This window comes from Lepidochelys kempii, chromosome 21 (genome assembly GCF_965140265.1).
Source record: "Lepidochelys kempii isolate rLepKem1 chromosome 21, rLepKem1.hap2, whole genome shotgun sequence".
NCBI lineage: Eukaryota > Metazoa > Chordata > Testudines > Cheloniidae > Lepidochelys > Lepidochelys kempii.
Window position 1 is genome coordinate 776797 of NC_133276.1, and position 22072 is coordinate 798868.

General features: G+C 43.3%; 1 protein-coding gene across 1 annotated transcript; it reads left to right on the forward strand.

Annotated features, from left to right (window-relative positions):
• The first annotated feature begins 33 nt into the window (after positions 1 to 33).
• On the forward strand, positions 34 to 8579 carry NRAS (NRAS proto-oncogene, GTPase). The gene is made up of 6 exons (XM_073320208.1): positions 34 to 139; positions 448 to 574; positions 4676 to 4854; positions 5378 to 5537; positions 7164 to 7287; positions 8005 to 8579. The coding sequence occupies exons 2-5, from the start codon at positions 464 to 466 to the stop codon at positions 7281 to 7283; spliced, it is 570 nt and encodes a 189-aa protein (XP_073176309.1). The 5' UTR covers positions 34 to 139; positions 448 to 463; the 3' UTR covers positions 7284 to 7287; positions 8005 to 8579.
• Positions 8580 to 22072: the final 13493 nt, after the last annotated feature.

A 22072-nucleotide genomic window follows, 5' to 3' on the forward strand; every position in this document is an offset into this window, starting at 1 on the left:
CTCGTGCGCCGAGCGGCTGTGCTCGCCTTCCGGCCTCGCCTGATGACGTTCGGGGCGCGGGCCGGAAGCCGGAAGGACGGACCCACTTGGGAGGGGTGTTCCGCTTTCTCGCGTCCCGCGGAGCCTGTCGGGCCGTAAGGTGAGAGGCTCCCCGGGACGGGCCCCGCCCCGCGACTGGCTGGGCGCGGGGCTGCCTCCGGTTCGGACCCCGCGGGGCCGGCGTCCCGGCCCTGCGCTGGGGGCTCGAGGCCCCTCCCCGGGCACGCAGGGCTCTGTCTACAGCGAGGGTCACGGGTCCTCCCCATGTCTCGGGGCGGCCGGGCTGGCCTTTGCCCCCGTCTCTCTGGGGTGGGGGTCCGAGGCCCGGCTCTCCCCTGCCGCCCCGTGTGTCTCCGGGTGAGTGGGTCCCGGGCCCTCGCTCCGCTGACCTCTGTGCTGTGACCGCAGGTTCCCGAGCAGGGCGATGACAGAGTACAAGCTGGTGGTGGTGGGAGCTGGTGGCGTTGGCAAAAGCGCCCTGACCATTCAGCTCATCCAGAACCACTTTGTGGACGAGTACGACCCGACCATAGAGGTGAGTCCCTGATGCAGGCTGGGCGTATGAAGACAAACCTTGATCTGCACAACGCTCCTGAAACAGACTATGTATTCTTGTGGCTGATTTGACGTTTAGTCACTTTTTGCAGTTAGGCTGTGTTTGCACTGCAGCTTTTGAACCCATTCAGGGAAGTGGTACGGCTCAGAAATAACTAACAAGCTTCAAACGCATTTGTAGCTCCTGTAAACTAGTGCAGCAGGTTAGCAATCCCTCTTCTAGCTCTCCAGGTGAGGCTGACTTAGGCTGTAATGCACTTTTGTACAACAGGTTTCACTCACCCTTCTCTACTGCAGCATACATGCAGATTTATTACTTGGTCTTCCCAGGCAATGCCACATTGCACAACCCAGCTAAGTGCTGACAGCATGCTGGACTTTCAAGTTGAGAAGTTCACAGTTGTTCTTGGTCTTCATGTTCAGATCTGCAAAAAGTTTATTTTGAATGTCCACTATTCCAGGTAAACCAGACTCTGGGCATTTGAGCTGAAGCAGGTCAGCCACATGTACCTTAATGTACACCTTATTTGTTTCTGTACATGATGCTATAGTCATATAAATAGGAAGAAAACAAAGAAAGAAGAAGTGGGACCGCTAAAAACTGAGGATGGAGTGGAGGTCAAGGATAATCTAGGCATGGCCCAATATCTAAACAAATACTTTGCCTCAGTCTTTAATAAGACTAAAGAGGATCTTAGGGATAATGGTAGCATGATAAATGGGAATGAGGATATGGAGGTAGACATCACCATATCTGAGGTAGAAGCGAAACTCAAACAGCTTAATGGGACTAAATCGGGGGGCCCAGATAATCTTCATCCAAGAATATTAAAAGAATTGGCACAAGAAATTGCAAGCCCATTAGCAAGAATTTTTAATGAATCTGTAAACTCAGGGGTTGTACCGTATGATTGGAGAATTGCTAACATAGTTCCTATTTTTAAGAAAGGGAAAAAAAGTGATCCAAGTAATTATAGGCCTGTTAGTTTGACATCTGTAGTATGCAAGGTCTTGGAAAAAATTTTGAAGGAGAAGGTAGTTAAGGACATTGAAGTCAATGGTAAATGGGACAAAATACAACATGGTTTTACAAAAGGTATATCGTGCCAAACCAACCTGATCTCCTTCTTTGAGAGAGTAACAGATTTTTTAGATAAAAGAAACGCAGTGGATCTAATTTACTTAGATTTTAGTAAGGCGTTTGATACTGTGCCACATGGGGAATTATTAGTTAAATTGGATAAGATGGGCATCAATAGGAAAATTGAAAGGTGGATAGGGAATTGGTTAAAGGGGAGACTACAACGGGTCCTACTGAAAGGTGAACTGTCAAGTTGGAGGGAGGTTACCAGTGGAGTTCCTCAAGGATCAGTTTTGGGACCAATCTTATTTAATCTTTTTATTACTGACCTGGGCACAAAAAGTGGGAGTGTGCTAATAAAGTTTGCAGATGATACAAAGCTGGGAGGTATTGCTAATTTAGAGAAGGACAGGGATATCCTACAGGAGGATCTGGATGACCTTGTAAACTGGAGTAATAGGAATAGGATGAAATTTAATAGTGAGAAGTGTAAGGTCATGCATTTAGGGATTAATAACAAGAATTTTAGTTATAAGTTAGGGACGCATCAACTAGAAGTAACGGAGGAGGAAAAGGACCTTGGAGTATTGGTTGATCATAGGATGACTATGAGCTGCCAATGTGATATGGCTGTGAAAAAAGCTAATGTCGTCTTGGGATGCATCAGGAGAGGTATTTCCAGTAGGGATAAGGAGGTTTTAGTACCGTTATATAAGGCACTGGTGAGACCTCACCTGGAATACTGTGTGCAGTTCTGGTCTCCCATGTTTAAGAAGGATGAATTCAAACTGGAACAGGTACAGAGAAGGGCTACTAGGATGATCCGAGGAATGGAAAACTTGTCTTATGAAAGGAGACTCAGGGAGCTTGGCTTGTTTAGCCTAACTAAAAGAAGGTTGAGGGGAGATATGATTGCTCTCTATAAATATATCAGAGGGATAAATACCAGAGAGGGAGAGGAATTATTTAAACTCAGTACCAATGTGGACACAAGAACAAATGGATATAAACTGGCCACTAGGAAATTTAGATTAGAAATTAGACGAAGGTTTCTAACCATCAGAGGAGTGAAGTTTTGGAATAACCTTCCGAGGGAAGTAGTGGGGGCAAAAGATCTATCTTGCTTTAAGATTAAACTCGATAAGTTTATGGAGGAGATGGTATGATGGGATAACATGGTTTTGGTAATTAAATATTCATGGTAAATAGGCCCAATGGCCTGTGATGGGTTTTTAGATGGGGTAAGATCCAAGTTACCCGGGAAAGAATTTTCTGTAGTATCTGGCTGATGAATCTTGCCCATATGCTCAGGGTTTAGCTGATCGCCATATTTGGGGTCGGGAAGGAATTTTCCTCCAGGGCAGATTGGAAGGCCCTGGAGGTTTTTCGCCTTCCTCTGTAGCATGGGGCACGGGTCACTTGCTGGAGGATTCTCTGCTCCTTGAGGTCTTCAAACTACAATTTGAGGACTTCAATAGCACAGATATAGGTGTGAGGTCTTTTTTAGGAGTGGTGGGTGAAATTCTGTGGCCTGCATTGTGCAGGAGGTCAGACTAGATGATCATAATGGTCCCTTCTGACCTAAATATCTATGAATCTATGCTTTACAGTGTAGATTGTCATCTCCCCCTGTTGTCCCACAGAGAGGGAAAGGAGAAGGGAGAGTGCTATCTGATTCTGAAACTACTTGGGAAACTAATATATCTATCATGAGGCAAACAATGGGTGTTGTGTGTATAAGTGGTTGTAGTTTAAGCCTCTTTTGAAGGACTATTTTGAGACACATCTATTGGTGCACTGCAGTACAGGTAGGCACCTGTGTGCATTCCATCCAAGAGTCATGTAGCCTGTATTTGCTTGTATGGGTAATCAATCGCTACATGTATTTTCATCATTACCATTTTGCTGAAAGAGGGGGAATCCTCTTCATTGCACTGTCCGTTGAGTAAGTTCTGTGGAGGAAGGGACCATTTTTGTTCTGTGTTTGGATGGCACCTAGCACAATGGCATCTTGGCCCATGTCTAAATCTCCTCATTGCTGCTGTGATACAACTAATAAAAGTATCTATGGGTAGGTCATAAATCCAGGGGAAGCACATTCCTGTCTCCTACACCACCAGTTTGACTTGGTTCCCAGGACAGGCTGTCAATGGTTTAATGGGGCTTTATTTGGTGCTGGTCTAGCCAGGATGATCCTGAAGTTAATGCAGAAAAATTATCACTAGTTGTATCATTTGAGTAATATTTTATGAGGTAAATAGCATTGAATTATTTGTGTTTATAGGTGATAATGCATAAAAAAATAAAACAGATGTAAGTGTATAAAGCAACCTCCAAATGTTGGACTCTTGCCCCTTCTAAAAAGGACATAAACTGGAGAAACCGCTTCTGAGTCATCCTCAATATTAGTTTTTTCTTTCTGGGATTCTGTTTGGGGATTATAGAGTCCACTGTACCTGGGGGCATATTCTCCTTGATGCATGGTACAGAGGTACATCATGGGGGTTATTTTATGAGATGTTTGGGTTTCCTTTGCTGATATAAGAAAAGGAGTACTTGTGGCACCTTAGAGGCTAACCCATTTATTCGAGCATACGCTTTCGTGAGCTACAGCTCACTTCATCGGATGCATTGCTGATATATAATTTTATAACTTCCTGTAGATATACTCTTCAATGAATCACAGCAGAGGCTCCTCCTCCCCCTACAGCAACAGTGCAATAGGAGGCAGTATTTTTCCTTTCTAGAGGTGAAAGCCTTTTTGTCACAAAAGTTACATGCTGTGTTAAGGTCACTAGCAATACACCCTGCACTTGAAATGCTTCCTCAGTTAGAGTTCATGAGAAAGTGTAGCAAGACATGGAATTGCTGCCAGTTTTAGGCTTTGGACTAGGAGGTGCCTTTGAGACACTCACTAATAGAGTCTGAAGTAAGGGATTGCAGCAGCAACAGCACTAAGTCTTGTCTTTGTTTTAAAAGTTGTCTTTGTGTCTCCCTCAGGATTCATATCGGAAGCAGGTAGTTATTGATGGTGAGACCTGTTTGCTAGACATTCTGGATACTGCAGGGCAGGAGGAGTACAGCGCTATGCGAGACCAGTACATGAGAACTGGTGAAGGCTTCCTCTGTGTCTTTGCCATTAATAACAGCAAATCATTTGCTGATATCAATCTCTACAGGTATGTTCTGCTCTTCGTGAGGAAGCTTTTCCTAGTTTTATTTTGGAGGGGGAAGGCTGGAATGGCGCAATCTTCAACTGGCATTGAGTATTATCCACCACTGGAATTAGTGGAGACCAAACTTGCAAGACAATCAATGATCTTCAAATAATAAATGCTGGAAAAATTCCATACAGCACACTGGGTTTCAGAATGCCTTTGAAAATCGGACTCAGTATTTTAGAGTGGTACATAAATTGTCAGCAAATGGAGAATGGAACAGCCACCAAGATAGAGTGTTGAAGATTAGATGGTATTTCAGTGGCATAGCATACAGGACAAGACACCTGAGATAGTAGCGAAAGGGGAGCACATCAAGGTGAATGCACTGACAGTGTAACGAGACGGACATATTGGTTGATGGGTTGGAGGCTAAGTCCTGTGAGGTCTTTTCCAGCACTGATGTCTGATTTGTAATAAGATGTCAGTTTAAAACTCAGTTTTTGTACAAGAAAAGGTGGTTTTTAATGTATTCTTTCTGCAGAGAGCAGATTAAGAGAGTGAAAGATTCAGATGATGTGCCAATGGTGCTAGTGGGAAACAAGTGTGACTTGCCCACAAGGACAGTGGATACAAAACAGGCTCAAGAACTAGCCAAGAGCTATGGGATACCCTTCATTGAGACGTCAGCCAAAACAAGACAGGTGACGAGCTTCCATTTTTCCAGTGTGATTTCCTTCCTTGGTACTATAAATATGGTAGTGCCCCGGATCCTCTATGGTACTGATTGCAGGGGGCTGGAGATGGAGATGTGTAAATCACTTTCCCATTTTTACCTTTGAGTTCCATGTGAACATGCAGAGTAGAACTTTAAGAACAGCCATACTGAGTCAGACCAAAAGTCCATCTAGCCCAGTATCCTGTCTTCCGACAGTGGCCAATACCAGGTGCCCCAGAGGGAATGAACAGAACAGGTAATCATCCAGTGATCTAGTCCCTGTTGCCCATTCCCAGCTTCTGGCATACAGAGGTTAGGGATGCCATTGATGGACCTATCCTCCATGAACTTATCTAGTTCTTTTTTGAACCCTGTTATAGTCTTCACAACATCCCCTGGCAAAGAGTTCCACAGGTTGACTGTGCATTGTGTGAAAAAACACTTCCTTTTGTTTGTTTTAAACCTGCTGCCTATTAATTTCATTTGGTGACCCCTATTTCTTGTGTTATGAGAAGGAGTAAATAACACTTCCTTATTTACTTTCTCCACGCCAGTCATGATTTTATATACCTCTATCATATCCCCCCTTAGTCTTCTCTTTTCCAAGCTGAAAAGTCCCAGTCTTATTAATCTCTCCTCATATGGCAGCCGTTCCATACCCCTAATCATTTTTGTTGCCCTTTTCTGAACTTTTCCAATTCCAGTGTAACTTTTTTTGAGATGGGGTGACCACATCTGCCCGCAGTATTCAAGACGTAGGCGTACCATGGATTTGTATAGAGGCAATATGATATTTTCTGTCTTTTATTTAATTTCTTTTGCTCTGGATGATATCAAAACCTCAGTGACTCCTCAGATTCACATTTGATGGCCTCAGTAGCTGGGTTCTAAAAATACCAAGTCCTTACCAACCGGATGAGAGTTCAGCCATCCCTCTCTTCTGGAGTAGTTTGTAGTAAGACCAAATGCTGTTCTTATGGGATTTTGTCCCAAAACTGCCAAGTTTCTCTTGGCTTCTAATTAAGGCCAGTGTTGAAGCTAAGTCAGTGGCATGTCCTCAGAGTGTGTGTGTTTATATAGAGAGCATTCTCCACTAATCGCCCTGTGTTCAGTAGGCTCCCCCAAGTCATTGCTCCATCACTTTGCAGAATGAATCTGGAAAGGGGTAATAAATTGCTAAGAAATAGCCTGAAAATAAAACATGAACAGGGAGGCAGTTTGCCAAGAAATAACCCCATTTCCTACTGAGGACATAAGCTTCAGAAACCTCCTCCTATAGCTACAATCAGCCATTGCCTCCATTTTTGGAAGGCTGCTGTGTTGGCTGCTTGTTTATGGTTTCCTCAGAGGGAGAATTATCAAAGTCAAGAATTTTAATTATGGGAAATGTGGGCATATATGCTGGTTCCCTGCTGCAATGAATTGTGGAATAAGTTGGCCCCTGATCCTCCTGGCTCCCAGTTGGCTAGGAGCTGCCATGGAGAAAGAAATGCGTTTTGAATAAGTATGTCAAAGAATCCTTTGGTGGAATAGTAAAATGATGGATGGAGTGCAAAGTGACCCCCAAAGCACATGGGGGAGAGAATACCTGACCAGGACTCTTTGCATTCAGGGTGTTGAAGATGCTTTTTACACATTGGTGAGAGAGATCCGCCAATACCGGATGAAAAAGCTCAACAGCAGTGAAGATGGGAATCAAGGCTGCATGGGATTGTCATGCATTGTGATGTGATTAGGTGAGCTGTGATTAAATCTTTCACTTAACTCATATGAATGCATCTGTAAGCCTTGGAAAAAGTAGATTATAATGGACCAGTTCTTGCCACAGCCTTTGCTGTATTGTAGAACCTGTTGGTTGGTGTCCTGTGGATTTAACCAGACCTAGAACCAGTTACTTCTCTGAAGCTTGTTTCATCAATTAGGAGCAAAGTTTGAAAGTGGATGGTCTGTTCATGGTCTCTGTAGATTGGACTGGCAATTCTGGTCTGTATGTCCCTTTGTGTGGCCCCTTGCCAGCTGCCTCTGTCCTTTGGGAAACACTGGTTTAAGCCAGAGAAGCCCAGCACACACTTCATACTTCCTTATTCTCACACCAGTGCCACCCGTGATCTTCACAACTCTGAGATTAGTGTTGGCTTGTGACCTGCTTCTGTACAGCTAACATGGGAAGCACAGCTCTGCAGGGGAGGAGGGTTTGTAATTGCATCTTCACAGGCAACAAAGGGAGAACTATGTGCCATTCTTGGGCGGCTCAAACAAAACTGCAGTAATTCAAACAAATGAAGAATGCTGTGATGGAGGGTTAGATTCTTTCCAACAGCTGTTCAGAAAGCATTGCCCTGCTGAATAAAGTGGGTAGGTTACCCCAGTACTCATTACACAAATACCCTGTCATATCACATATCCATCATGAAATAGTGTAACAGCTAATCAAAGATGCTTTTCCCTTTTAGTCACCAAGAATACCTGGATCAGATGTAGCTGGAGGACGAGTCCTGATGCCACTCTAAAGCATCTCATGATGATGCCCTGCCAGTACCCTGGTGCCAGCCAAGCAGTATAAAGTCCTTTTCTGTGCTCCGTCTGAAGAGAACATCTCTGAACATCTACCTCCTTGCTTGGCTAACTGAGCAGAGAAAGCCCCATCTGTTGATGCACTGGGATTTCTTTTTTTTTTTTTTTTCCTGGGTAGGTTCAAACAGAAAACTGGTCACAAGAAAAGTGAACACCAAATGCTGTGAAAAAGATGACAACACTTTTACCTCTAGAGTAGATGCTAGAAGTGATGTTTGTTTCCTTTGTATCAGATTAAGACCTGCAGGGCTATCTGAGAAATGTCACTAATCACTGACTGGCAGGTAATGTCAGAAATGGCTTTGCCACTGTTTCTTAATACTCTGCTACCTGTTCCAGATTGGTATCTGCTCTCTGTGTGCACCACACCGCCTACTCACAGCACACCCATTGTGTCATGCCGTTTACTCCGATCCTCTATCTTTCTGTAATAAAAAGGAGAGATCTTTGTTAATTAAGTGCCTGTTTGCAAAGGAGCTTTAGAGCTTTTCCCCATTGTCAGACTGAGGGAATTACCGAGGATTCAGGTTCCCTTGAGAGCTGGTGCACTTGTAAATGATCATATCTTTGAGAAATGCACATGGTCAGTTTATTTGCGTGACTGGACTCTGCCTCTTCATCTAGAGAAACTTCCCAGCTGGAAGCTCCAGTAGACATTGGGGAGGGGAAGAGGGGTCTCCATGTCTGAGGAGCACAAGGCAATGGATCTGTTTTCTTTTCTGTTTTAGTAGGTAGATTCATGTACATTCCATCTTGCTTTGTCACTGTGCCCAGGGCTTCCTTCCTCTCCAGGTAGGACCAAGCTAATCAGCTGCTCTTGTTAATGTTGGCTGGAAATATATGTGGACAGTTATTTGACAGGTAACCACACCAGTGGATTTTACCAGTTTGGGTGACTATTAATTGTTTAGATTTGTCTAGAACTTTCAATTCTATTTTTAAATTATTTGCCTCATCACCAAATTTCAAATACAGCCTCTGTCAAATGAATCTCTGGGAAGAGTAGCTGGGGGACATTCTCAATGGGGAAGGAGTCTTGGATTTCTGACTGGCTTGCACAGTGTTAATATTTGCTCCAGACTTCAGTGCATGCAGTCCCTCCAAAAGTGGGGGAGAAGCTAGCAATAAAATATAGCACAGAAAACTGATCTGGCTTCTGATTATGTCTGACTTCAGAATCATCTGTGGCAGGGGTTTGCAGAATGAGGAAGGAAATTAATTCAGAGATCAGCACGTAGAAGTTTTCTTGGTTTGGTGATGGGATTTTGGTGCTTGTTCTGCCCCCAGTAGAGTATGAGCGAATCTTTGCACAAATCATGGAGATTCTTCCTGGAGCAAGATACCATTTGCTAGTTGGCATGAAGTAGGCCTTACAAGTAAGGGCACTCTTATACAACACCTGTGGTATTACAACTGGGAGAGTATGTTGGGTCGGTCCTTCACTAGCCAATGTACCATTGGAATTGGACCAGATGAGCTAAATGACCAGATGAGCTAAAGTAGCATATTTCAAAACCAATCATCATCATTGTGGTAAATCCCAAACAGACATGGCCTCCTTGCAGATCAAGTGCCTCCTGGATTGATCTCTGGATAGGACCTTAAGGTGGTCGAGCTGGATGTTCAGTTTGTCAGGTTAGGATGACAACCTACTACAGCTGTCCGTTATTCAGTTAGCTCAAGTGGCAGTGTAGCGAAGGTAAAGGTTCCAACCCTGATGATGATCCTTGTGGATGTCAATATGGTTCCACACAATGGAATTTTTATTTTTTGAGGCAGTTACCTGTGTTTGTGATTAACAACTGTAGCTGATGATTGAAAGGCTGATGGTTCAAACCCCCCTGAAGATGGTATTTTTCTCAGGGGTTGGACTAGATGACCTCCTGAGGTCCCTTCCAACCCTGATATTCTATTCTATGATTCTATCACTGGCAGTTTTATCAGACCATTAAAGTTTTGGGCACCCACATGATCACTGGCCATGTAATGGCATTCCTTAGTAAATGTGCTTCAGAATTAGTTGGTCTTTCATACTGATATGTCCATATCAAGAAAGCTGCTGAAAATAAACCAGTGCTGAAGGACGTGGTTGCTGGGTTCAGCTTCAAATGTCCTTGTTTCTGATCTTGTCCTGCTATTTGATACAGAACAGTTGATGAAGACTATGAGAATTGAAAATGTCGTGCCTATGTTCTTCAGCCTTCCTCAGCACCCATGTTTCACTTCCGTACAACAGAGTTGATATAACCGTGGTTCTGTGGATCCACAGCTTTGTAGCAAGCTTGATGTTATGATAGCCTCTCAGCGGCCACTGAAGGGCCTGAAATGTGGCGTCACGTTCTGCTGTACAAGTGTCCACATCTTTCAAGCATCCTCCTCCAGCACTGTCTCTGACGCTGCCCAATTATCTGACAGTTCCCATCTTTTCAGTATTTCATCCAAACAAGTTAATAGTAAACTGGTTGTAATCTGGAGCTGGAGGTTGCTTGATGGTAATGGCCAGGGACCTAATTTTATCTGGATTAATAACCAGACCAATGCATGCTGATTCTTGCCTGACCAGCCATCAGTTGTAGATACACCAGACTGAGCCAACAAGACAATGTCATCTCCGTATTCAAGATCTCGGAGTGCAATGGTTTTCAGCACAGCGTCACCAACAGCTGCCTCCTCAAGTTTATCCATTAACCAATAGTGCCGAAACTGAACAACGATCATGACTGAACGCAGCCTTGCCAAACTCCTGTGGAGCTAGGAAACCAAGCTGTGTATCTGCCATTGAGTCAAGTGTAGCTTTCCGTTCCATTATAGAGCTCTTCTGTCAATGACACTAAGTCATTTCATCAAATCCCACACACTTGCATGAGGCGTTGAATCAGAGGCCTGACAGAAGTCTATAAAAAGTGTTGTTCAGGACTTATTAAATTTCAGACACCTTCTCAAAAAGCAGTTTCAAGGTAAAGATCTGGTTGACAGTGGAAAAGCTAGATCTAAAGCTGCAGTGAGTAGCCATGCCTTTGCCATGCAGTCCATTGGTGATTCCAAAGCAAAGTGCAGTTCCAAATCCCATCCAACCTGACAGTGTGTTTTCTCTAGGAAGAACAGGTGGTGTATAACTGACAGAGGGAGCTCAAAGCCCTAACATGGACCCCACATAGATAGTGGCTGGTGAGGGTTTTGTTTCAGCTTGCTGGTAGCAGAATCATAGATTTTACTTTGAGATTTCCTCCTCCAATTAGAAAATGTTGAGAGGTAAGGTTAGCCCTTTAATGTACTTCCATAATCAAGTACATGCCTGCTCCTCCTCCTCAAATGCAGTGGGGACTGCTACTCTAATTACTGTATACCCCCAAATAATTGCTGTTGACACTATATACAAGTGTAGTTCCTAAAATAACTTTGCTTTTGGCTAGTGTGAAACCGATGTCTTATTTCAGAGTAAAATCTCTGAACATAAAACATTAGCCTCCAGTGATACACGCACATGCACAGAAATGGGCAGCATTGTGGAGAGTGCTGTTTGGGATCTGCGCATGCTGGATTCTTGACTGGGGCCCTTTTGTCTTGTGGCTTCTTGATCCCACTGTTTGAAGTCAGAGGTCCCACCTTACTGGGACAGGTCCATGAAAACCCTTGGTAGTAAAATGTTGTATACTGTCTTGTCTGTCAGTAACTGGAAACTTGTACATTTTCTTATGTGACAAGATGTAGTTCTTGATTTGCAAAAACATTCCTAAAACGTTATGCTGGTGGTTGGTTATGTGTCCGGGGGGGACACAAGAGAATTGTGAGTCTGGCATAATGTGTTGTCTGCTTTCTCTAAGCAATCATGATTGTGTTCTGAGGTGGCCCTATTGTGAGGACTTTGGGTCTTGTGTCTTGCATCTGCTCAGGTTATTGAAAGTAAGAGCCCACCTGGAAAGATCGTGGCCTGGGGATGCCCTGTGCAGAAGAGGCAGGTATCTCTGGCTGCTAAGATTCTCTTAGCCGGGTCTGTGCAAATTTTGTAGATTACTTGGAAATGTGAACTATTTTATTCTGCCAGACTGTGTGGGAAAAGGGACAACTAGTGCAGTGTTTAAGGGATCTCTTTAGAAAGCATGCTGTCAGAGCACACTCATAGGAAAGTATTAAGAAATCGTGTTTCTTTACAGCTGGTATTTGATGTTTAAAGGTCATGAGTTCAACCATATGAAGATTAAATATCCTATTTGGCTGGGTCTGCAGCATATTAACTAGCTGAAACTACATCTGAGAAGCATTCTCTGTGTTAAAACAGTGTAACACATGCTATTTGTTGTTAAAAACACACGAACTATGACTCCAGCTTCTGGGAAGCTCTGGTGTTAATGTTTGAGCTTTCAAACTCTCATCTACTTTTTCTATAGCCCCCCTAAGTAGAACCCTGCCTGTTGGGAAATACCAAATCATAAAGTTAATGAGACTGGACAAAGTTTGTGCAAAGTGGATTTTACTCTAGGATCCTTGAACAGGGGATTCAGTGGGAGGTTCTGTAGGACACTTGCAAGGGTTGATCTACACAGTCTCTGTATCATTCTTAACATATGAGTTGAGAAACAGCTATAGTTAAAGTAGTTCAATCCTCTAATGTGGCCACAAATATCCCAGTGTGCTGGTGTATTTGTACAGGAATAAGCTGTACTGATAACTGCAAAGAAGGAGTAACTAGTAACGGCATGTTGTCAGATTGGAGCAAGGTCTCAAGTGGGGTTTCACAGGGATCTGGTCTGGGTCTGGTGGTGTTTAACATAGAATCATAGGACTGGAAGGGACCTCGAGAGGTCATCTAGTCCAGTCCCCTGCACTCAAGGCAGGACTAAGTATTATCTAGACCAGTGTTTCTCAACCTGCAGCCCAATCAGCACAGAGCTGCGGTCCATGTAACATCCTCAGGGCCATATAAGTAGTAGTGGATGCAGCCCACAATGGTAAATAGGTTGAGTACCACTGATCTAGACCATCCCTGACCGGTGTTTACCGGTTCTTAAAAATCTCCAATGACAGAGGTTCCACAGCCTCCCTAGACAATTTATTCCAGCGCTTAACTACCATGACAGGAAGATTTTCCTAATGTCCAGCCTAAACCTCCATTGCTGCAATTAAGCCAACTGCTTCTTGTCCTATCCTCAGAGGTTAAGGAGAACAATTTTTCTCCCTCTTCCTCATAACAACCTTTTATGTACTTGAAAACTGTTACAATGTCCCCTCTGAGTCTTCTCTTCTCCAGACTAAACAAATCCAATTTTTTCAATCTTCCCTCATAGGTCATGTTTTCTAGACCTTTAATCATTTTTTTTTTTGTTGTTCTCTGAACTTTCTCCAATTTGCCCACAGCTTTCCTAAAATGTGGCACCCAGAACTGGACACACTACTCCAGTTGAGGCCTAATCAGCATGGAATAAAGTGGAACATCTTTATTACAGACCTGGATATAGGAATAAAGAGCATTACTGATCAAATTTGCAGATGACACAAGGCAGGGGGGATTTGCCAAGACTTTGGAGGATAGAGCTAAAATTCAGAGGGACCTTGATAAATTGGAGAACTTGGCTATAGACAACAAAATGAAATTCAACAGATAAATGTAAGGTGCTTCATTTACGGAAGAAAAGCAAATGCACAAATACAGAATGGGGGATAACTGGCTTGGCAGTAGCATTGCTGAGAAGGACCTGGGAATTGTGGTGGATCACAACCTCAACATGAGTCAGCAATAGGATGCCATTGCAAAAAAAGTAAATGCTATTTTAGGTTGCATTAACAGAGGCATCGAAGTCACGGAAGGTGATAGTACCACTCTACTCAGTGCTCATGAGGCCTCAGCTGGAGTAGCGTGTCCATTTTGGCCAACGATGTATAGAAAGGATGTAGAGAAACTGGAAAGGATCCAGGGGCGAGTGACAAAGATGATCAAAGGGATGAATTGCAAGCCATATGACCAAAGTCTGAAGGAACTGGGTATGTTTAGTTTGGAAAAGAGGAGATAAAGCGGGGACATGATAGCGGTGTTCAGATACTTGAAAGGCTGCCATAAAAAAAGATGGAGAAAAGTTGTTTTCTCTTGCTACACAGAGGGCAGGACAAGAGGCAATGGGTTCAAACTATAGCATGGCAAATTTAGATTAAATCTCAGGGAAAAACTTCTTAATTGTAAGAACAGTAGGACAATGGAACAGACTGGCTAGGGAGGTTGTGGAAGCTCCTTCGCTGGAAGTTTTCAAAGAAAGGCTGGAGCCATCTGGTCTTGGACAGGTTAGACCCAACAAATCCTGCATCTTGTCAGAGGGTTAGATTAGATGACCCTTGTGGTTCCTTCTAACCTATGATTCTAAAATTCTATAACAAGCTCCAGTATAACTGCATCCACACTAGGGGTTGCACATATTAACTTTGCGTGTTCCTAAACCAGTATTGTTAAAGAGGTTCAAAAACTGTGGCTAAGACCAGTGTGAGGCAACTGACCGTACTTTGCCTCCTAGTTACATTTAACTGTAATCACCTTCATAAAAAGGCCATTAACTCTAACAGCCTCCGGTGCACTCAGGTCTCAGACGCACCACACCAGAGTACATAAGATCTCAAGAGCCCTCTTCCCTGTGTGTTATAACACAGGAAGTGTTGTTGTGACAGTTGCTTTTCTCACCTCAGGAACGTCTGCCTTACTTTATTATTCAGCTGAGCGCCATAAGCCAAATTGAGCACATGCATCCCTCGTTCACTCAGGGTAACTAGCTGTAGGAGGCTCATTCTCGCTAAGTCCAGAGAGAGTGACTGGCTTGATCAGGGAAATGCATGTTTGGGCAAAAGTCTGGGGCAGGCAAATTGGAGAGACTGTAGATAAGATGGTAAAGTGCAAGCACAAACTCACCTGGGAGCTAGTTCCTCTGTGTGCTGAGCTCTTACCTAGTGTTGCATTGTGTACCATTGCCTCTGCAGCATGAGGGCAGGCCCTTGAGCTATGTTCCTGTGTCGGTGGAAGGCTTCTTCTCTTCTTTTTGGTCTTCTGTTTTGTTTGTTCTCCTTGGTTCTGTTGTCTGGGTCATATCAGGTCATTTCCTAGGTCCTGATCCAAAGCCCAGAGAAGTCCATGGAAAGACTCTCACTGATTTCACTGGTCTTTGAATTGACCCCATTGTACATGGGCTCTCTTGCTCCGTATGAATCAGTGGTGATCTCCTGCCAGGATAAGTCTGATCTATCCAAGGGCTTTCTAGCACTTCACTCCTCTTATCATCAGCACTGACAGCATAGCTCTGTTACTACAATCGTCAAATCTAAACCAGGTGTATGGTCATGATGAAACTGGACCCATCCTTATGCACTCTCACTTGTTCTTCTTTCTCTTCTCTCTCCTCCTTTGCATATGTTGCTTCCCCATGGGGTAATCTCAATAGAAATCGCAGCAAACATACTTACCTTCCAAGAGTTTCATGGCTGAGCTGTATGTTTACTGTTCTGATTGTTCTCCATAAATCATTTCTGCTACTGGAAGCTAGTTGACTAATTCTAACACCGTTAAGAATAAGGCTGCTGTATCCTCCATGCCCAACATCCATTACAGAGTGTAACGTTTCTACTGATTTTGAGTTGATTTGGCAAAAGAGAGAGCTAAATGGGGAAAATCTAAGCATACAGCGTGAAAGCAGCACAGTACTCATCTTGCTGGTTAATGCTTTTGTCTGCTGGGATTTTTCAAGATATAAAACCTGATTATTTTTAAAACATATTTTACATTGGGTTTGCATATGCATAGCTGTGGTCAAATCTCCTTAAGTGTGTCATCAGTCACTTGTAGGAGTTCTGTCTAGTGGGGGTGGGACTCAAACCCAGGAATTTTTTAAGGCTAGTTGGGAGGTGATGGGGCCACAAACCCAAATACAAACAATATTTTCATATAATTTTCTTTTTTTTTTTAAAGTTAGTTTAGAGAGATCTTCCAATGTGAACGTCCCCTGTTTGTTAGTGCACAGTAGCCTAGAAGTGAAACTCACAATGCTGCTTTCACCATCTCAGCTGAGAGAAACAAAGACACAAGCAGCATAAATAAAAAGAAAAGCTGTAGCTCAAGAAAGCTTATGCTCAAATAAATTGGTTAGTCTCTAAGGTGCCACAAGTACTCCTTTTCTTTTTGCGAATACAGACTAACACGGCTGTTACTCTGAAACCAAACAGCATAAATGAGACCAAGAAAATGAAATTTTTTTTTTAAGGTAATCATTGGTTAATCTCAGCTGATGGTAACAGAGGAAAGATATTTTTTTAAATACATGATTTTTATATCCTGACAGCCCTTATATCCCTTTAACCAGATAGCAAAGTGGTGACTAGCCACAATATTGCTTTAACATCCCCACTCTGCTAATGTTTAAGAAAGTTCAATATGTATTATTCTCACTGTTCATTCTACTGTTGTAATAGAATTCAGGTATTTACAAAGGGTAGATTTGGTTTCAAGTAATTTCTGGACTCTTTGGTGTCTCAGTTGTATTCACATGACACTCCACATGCCTTTGGGCTGCCAAACCCTGGTGAAAATGGTAATGTGCAATCTGCAAGATAAATGGGAATTGTCGGGAGTCTGTATCCTGGATCAAAGGGCTACTTTATATTCCATTGGAAAGATAACTGTTTTCAAAAGACTCTCATTGATTTGAATTTAAAGTCAGTTATTTTGCTTATAACATTATTTTTAGAAGAATAAACCTGTAAAATCTTTAGTTATTTATATGTTTTTGGGATCATTAACTGGGGAAGGGTACCCACCCTTTACTGCAGCATGCTCGCTGGACAACACTGGCCATCCTTTCTCTGCAAGAATTATAGATTTCTCGAACAATTCCTCAAATTGTCATCACTGACGCTCAGCATCAACAGTAGCCCCACACATACATCTGTGAGCTATACAGGGGGCTGAAACTGCTACAAGGGACCAGTACTATTCTTGGTGGCCACTATCAGGCCACTTCCTACAAGGGTGGAAAAATATTTGCATACCTCCTGTTCATTCTCTGCTGATCAGTGTCCCTGATGCAAAATCAGTTGTACTGGGGAAAATTCCATCTTAAATTCTTGTTCTATAATAGCTTTTGCAATTATTCAGTCTTTTTGAGTTAATAAATTCTATGGCATCATATTTTCTGAATGCAGTGGGTTGCAAGTGCTCTTTTAGGACCATTAGACCACGTGTATGTTTCTCTTTGTCCATTTGCTTGTTGCTGCAATTTGGTGGTGGACACAGAATCTAGACTGTTCCTAACATGTTAGAAAGGAACAGTATTATGAAGTTTGTAGTCACAAAATGCTTCACAATTTGAAATGATAGTGAATAAAAAGAACACAGATGTTGAACAATCCAGATTAATAGATTATAATGTTAGAAAGGAACCATTATGATGTAGTCTGACTCTTGTATATTGCAGGGCACAGAGTTTCACCCAGTGAATCTGGCAATGAAGAGAATTCATTTTGCCTGCTACATGAGTGACACCATCAAGCCCAGTAACTTGTGGTTGAACTAGAGTGTATCTTTTAGGAAGTCATCCAACCTTGTTTTAACGAGTCCAACTCATGGGGAATTTCACACTGCCTTTGAGAATCTTTTCAGGAGTTAATTATCCTTGCTGTTTCTATAAAAAATCACCTCAATTCCAATTTGAATATTTGTAACTTCAGTGTTTAAGCATATTACCTCTATGCATGGATCACTGAAACCACAGTATCACAGACAAGTGAGACAAGGCTGAACTCTGTCTGATTAGGCTTTTGTGCCATATTCGTCACTGCTGCCAGAGTGCTGGTGTGATGTTCCATTTTCAAAGAAACTTGGGCCATTATTTAAATGTTGACAGTTCTCAGCTCTGTACAGCCACTCTGAGGAGCTCCACATCTAAATGCACCCCAAACCTCTCTGGTCATGCAGAAGAAGACTCGATCTTAAAACATGTATTTTTCCATCTTTAGGAATCACATTTGTGAGTGTTGTGGGAGGATTGGAGTCTACTGCTCTATCTCCATACACTTACTGTTCACTGCAATTCCTGAGGGAGCCATACCTTAGCAGAGTGTTAAAGTCAAGGTGGGCAGCGAAGACATGGATGGAGGAAGCTGCCTCTTCCAAATGGGATCAAGTGCCATGCTGCCTTCTGGTGCAGCCCTTTGCTTCGCACCAGACTGAAATCCAGCCTGCTGGGTGGTGGCCGCTGCATGTAAGGAGTGTGCTGGTTTCTAGTTCTTTCTGAGCAATGGACTTCTGCCTGTTTTTGCTGCTAACTCCAGCCAGCCCTGTAGCCTTTAAGGTCACCCAAAGTTGAGCTTAGCTGCATGGTTATCTGATATCCCCAAAAATAAGTAGGTCGGATGAGGCCTGTCACTTGTACTTATTTTCCTCACCCTCCAAACAGGCACAACAGAATCTGGAGTATGTGACAATCACACAGCAAGTCCCAGCTCCCATGGGGGCAACTATTGTTGTAAAATTTGGAGCTGACGGCTGCAATCTGAACAGAGATGACACAACAGTGAAGCAGAAGGGACTGCTGTTAGTGTAAATTAAACTCATAAGACGCTGAGAGATCCATGTGGAATGTTTAGGTGAAATTTACCGTAGAACAGCATTTTATTTCTCAAAAAGAAAAGGAGTACTTGTGGCACCTTAGAGACTAACCAATTTATTTGAGCATGAGCTTTCGTGAGCTCACCCTGTATAGCTCACAGATGTATGTGTGGGGCTACTGTTGATGCTGAGCGTCAGTGATGAAAGCTCACGAAAGCTCATGCTAAAATAAATTGGTTAGTCTCTAAGGTGCCAGAAGTACTCTTTTTCTTTTTGCGAATACAGACTAACACTGCTGTTACTCTGAAACCTGTCATTTTATTTCTGGTGCTATAGGGAAATCTTTATTCCAGCAGGACTCTGGTCTGTCCCTCTGACTTACTGATCTCCTTCTGGGATCTAACTGGCTTATGTTGCAGGGTGGGATGTAAGGCCATTTACCTGAACAGGCTCAGCCCATAGCTGAGGAATCTGGTCAATGAATAGCGAATGGCTGAGAGGAACTCCGTGGGAATTAGTGCTAATAACTGGCCCAGTGTGCTGGTGAGGACCTACTGCATGAATTTAATCACACCATTCACAAGCCAGGGTGTGTCTATGAAATTAATGGAAATGTAACATTTCTCTGAAAACTGAGGCTGCCTTTTGGCTTGCCTGGAAGAACTGTCAGCCACAGGTCTGGATTTGGACACCTCATCTGGCAACAGGTGCACCTGGAGACAGCAAGACTGGGGAGAAGGATGTCACTAAAAGATCTGCCCTACTATCTGACAAGGTTTCAGTCTCCTCCCTTGTAAGAACCCCTGTGCTGAGGAGCAGCCAGGAGCAAGCAAGCCTAATAGGAATTTAGTGCCGGGTTTCTGAGGCCTGTGCCTGGCAAGGCTGCTCAATGTTGAGAATAAATGCCTCACCAGTGATGCAGACCAAAGGCTGAAAAAGTTCATAGCTGGACAAAAGTGGAAAAATCACACACTCATGTTCAGTGTTTTAACTTAATGAAGATTTAATTGTGATTATTGTATCACATAACACATCCCTACTAATGTTTCTGCGAATGACCCTATCTGTGGAGCTCAGTTTAATTGACTTTTCAGTTTAAAACAGTGAGAGGATTGAGAGTTAGCAAGTTAAAGAAGTGTGGGCTGGATGAATGCACTGTAAGGTGGGTAGAAAGTTGGCGAGATTGTCGGGCTCAACAGGTAGTGATCAATGGCTCCATGTCTATTTGGCAGACGGTGTCAAGTGGAGTGCCCCAGGGGTCGGTCCTGGAGCCGGTTTTGTTCAATATCTTCATAAATGATCTGGAGGATGGTGTGGATTGCACTCTCAGCAAATTTGCGGATGATACTAAACTGGGAGGAGTGGTAGATACGCTGGAGGGCAGGGATAGGATACAGAGGGACCTAGACAAATTGGAGGATTGGGCCAAAAGAAATCTGATGAGGTTCAATAAGGATAAGTGCAGGGTCCTGCACTTAGGACGGAAGAACCCAATGCACAGCTACAGACTAGGGACCGAATGGCTAGGCAGCAGTTCTGCGGAAAAGGACCTAGGGGTGACAGTGGACGAGAAGCTGGATATGAGTCAGCAGTGTGCCCTTGTTGCCAAGAAGGCCAATGGCATTTTGGGATGTATAAGTAGGGGCATAGCGAGCAGATCGAGGGACGTGATCGTCCCCCTCTATTCGACATTGGTGAGGCCTCATCTGGAGTACTGTGTCCAGTTTTGGGCCCCACACTACAAGAAGGATGTGGATAAATTGGAGAGAGTCCAGCGAAGGGCAACAAAAATTATTAGGGGTCTGGAACACATGACTTATGAGGAGAGGCTGAGGGAACTGGGATTGTTTAGTCTGCGGAAGAGAAGAATGAGGGGGGATTTGATAGCTGCTTTCAACTACCTGAGAGGTGGTTCCAGAGACGATGGTTCTAGACTATTCTCAGTGGTGGAAGAGGACAGGACAAGGAGTAATGGTCTCAAGTTGCAGTGGGGGAGGTTTCGGTTGGATATTAGGAAAAACTTTTTCACTAGGAGGGTGGTGAAACACTGGAATGCTAGGGAGGTGGTGGAATCTCCTTCCTTAGAAGTTTTTAAGGTCAGGCTTGACAAAGCCCTGGCTGGGATGATTTAATTGGGGATGGGTCCTGCTTTTGAGCAGGGGGTTGGACTAGATGACCTCCTGAGGTCCCTTCCAACCCTGATATTCTATAATTCTATGAGAGATTATAGGAAAAAGAAGAAATTTCAGCCTTGAAGGTCATTCTTAGTTTCTGATGTTAATCCTCTGACCTTGACATCCAACCCAAAAAGATTATAAGTAAATGTAGTCTTTAAAGGGTAATGATGTGCAGGAGACATTGGTTTTATAGGATTTAAATCAAAGAATCATCCACACAATGATGTGGGGTCTGGGTTCCTAAAACCAAGTCTCAGATTTTATTATTTATAAAAGTTAATGAAAGGAACAGGGATAAAAGGAAGCAGTGCAAGCCCTGGCTCTAGTCAGTAGTCTTCTATATCTGACAGTGTCTTAGACCAAGATCATAAAGCCCAGGCCTGAGGAGAGAACACAGAAATCTCTCGATTGACAATGGGGTCTGGGCTATGATGAGGCTAGGTGCTAAGGTAATAAAAATAAATAATCATAACAACATGGGATGGACCATCCCACCATTTTGCTGTTTGCCAGCTGCACACTCATTTGCAGGCAAGTAAAGCAACTCATTTGCCAAGAGTCTTTGGCAAGGGGCAGGTCCCAGTGTACCATCCAGGAAGATAACTGGAGAATGTAAAAATTAGTGATATAGTCCAAGAACCGCTGAGAGTATCTTGCTTGATTATAACCCAGCTGAGCATTAACACGAGAAGCAGTGACACCCACAGAACTTGAATGAACAGAGTTTCTGAAAGGTTCTTTGAGTGACCTGGAAATGATCTTGTGAAGGTGCTGGACTGGACTCAGCACTTCTGCTATAGGCTTCCTGTGTGACCTTCAATATTTAATTTATTCTCCCTGTCTCAGTTCCCCATCTGCAAAATGGGGATAATACTTCCTTACCCTTTAGACCATCCAGCTGTTTAGACTGTAAGCTCCTTGGGGCAGTGTCATTATGTGTATCCACAGTGTGTAGCACAATGGGCTCCTGAACTCAGCTGATGTCCCCAGGGGCCACAGTAATGCAAATAATAAAATAATAAATTATGGTCTTCTCATGGGAGAACTGGTCAGTCTGTTTCCTTCTCTGTGTTACAGTCACAAGCTGTGTGACTGTAACAATTTTAGGCCTGGGTGTTTTGCTTGAGCTGTACTAATTTTAATTCAGTTTCTTTTAACTCCTTCCCCAGTAAATAAAAACAAAGCCAGTAGCTGGGC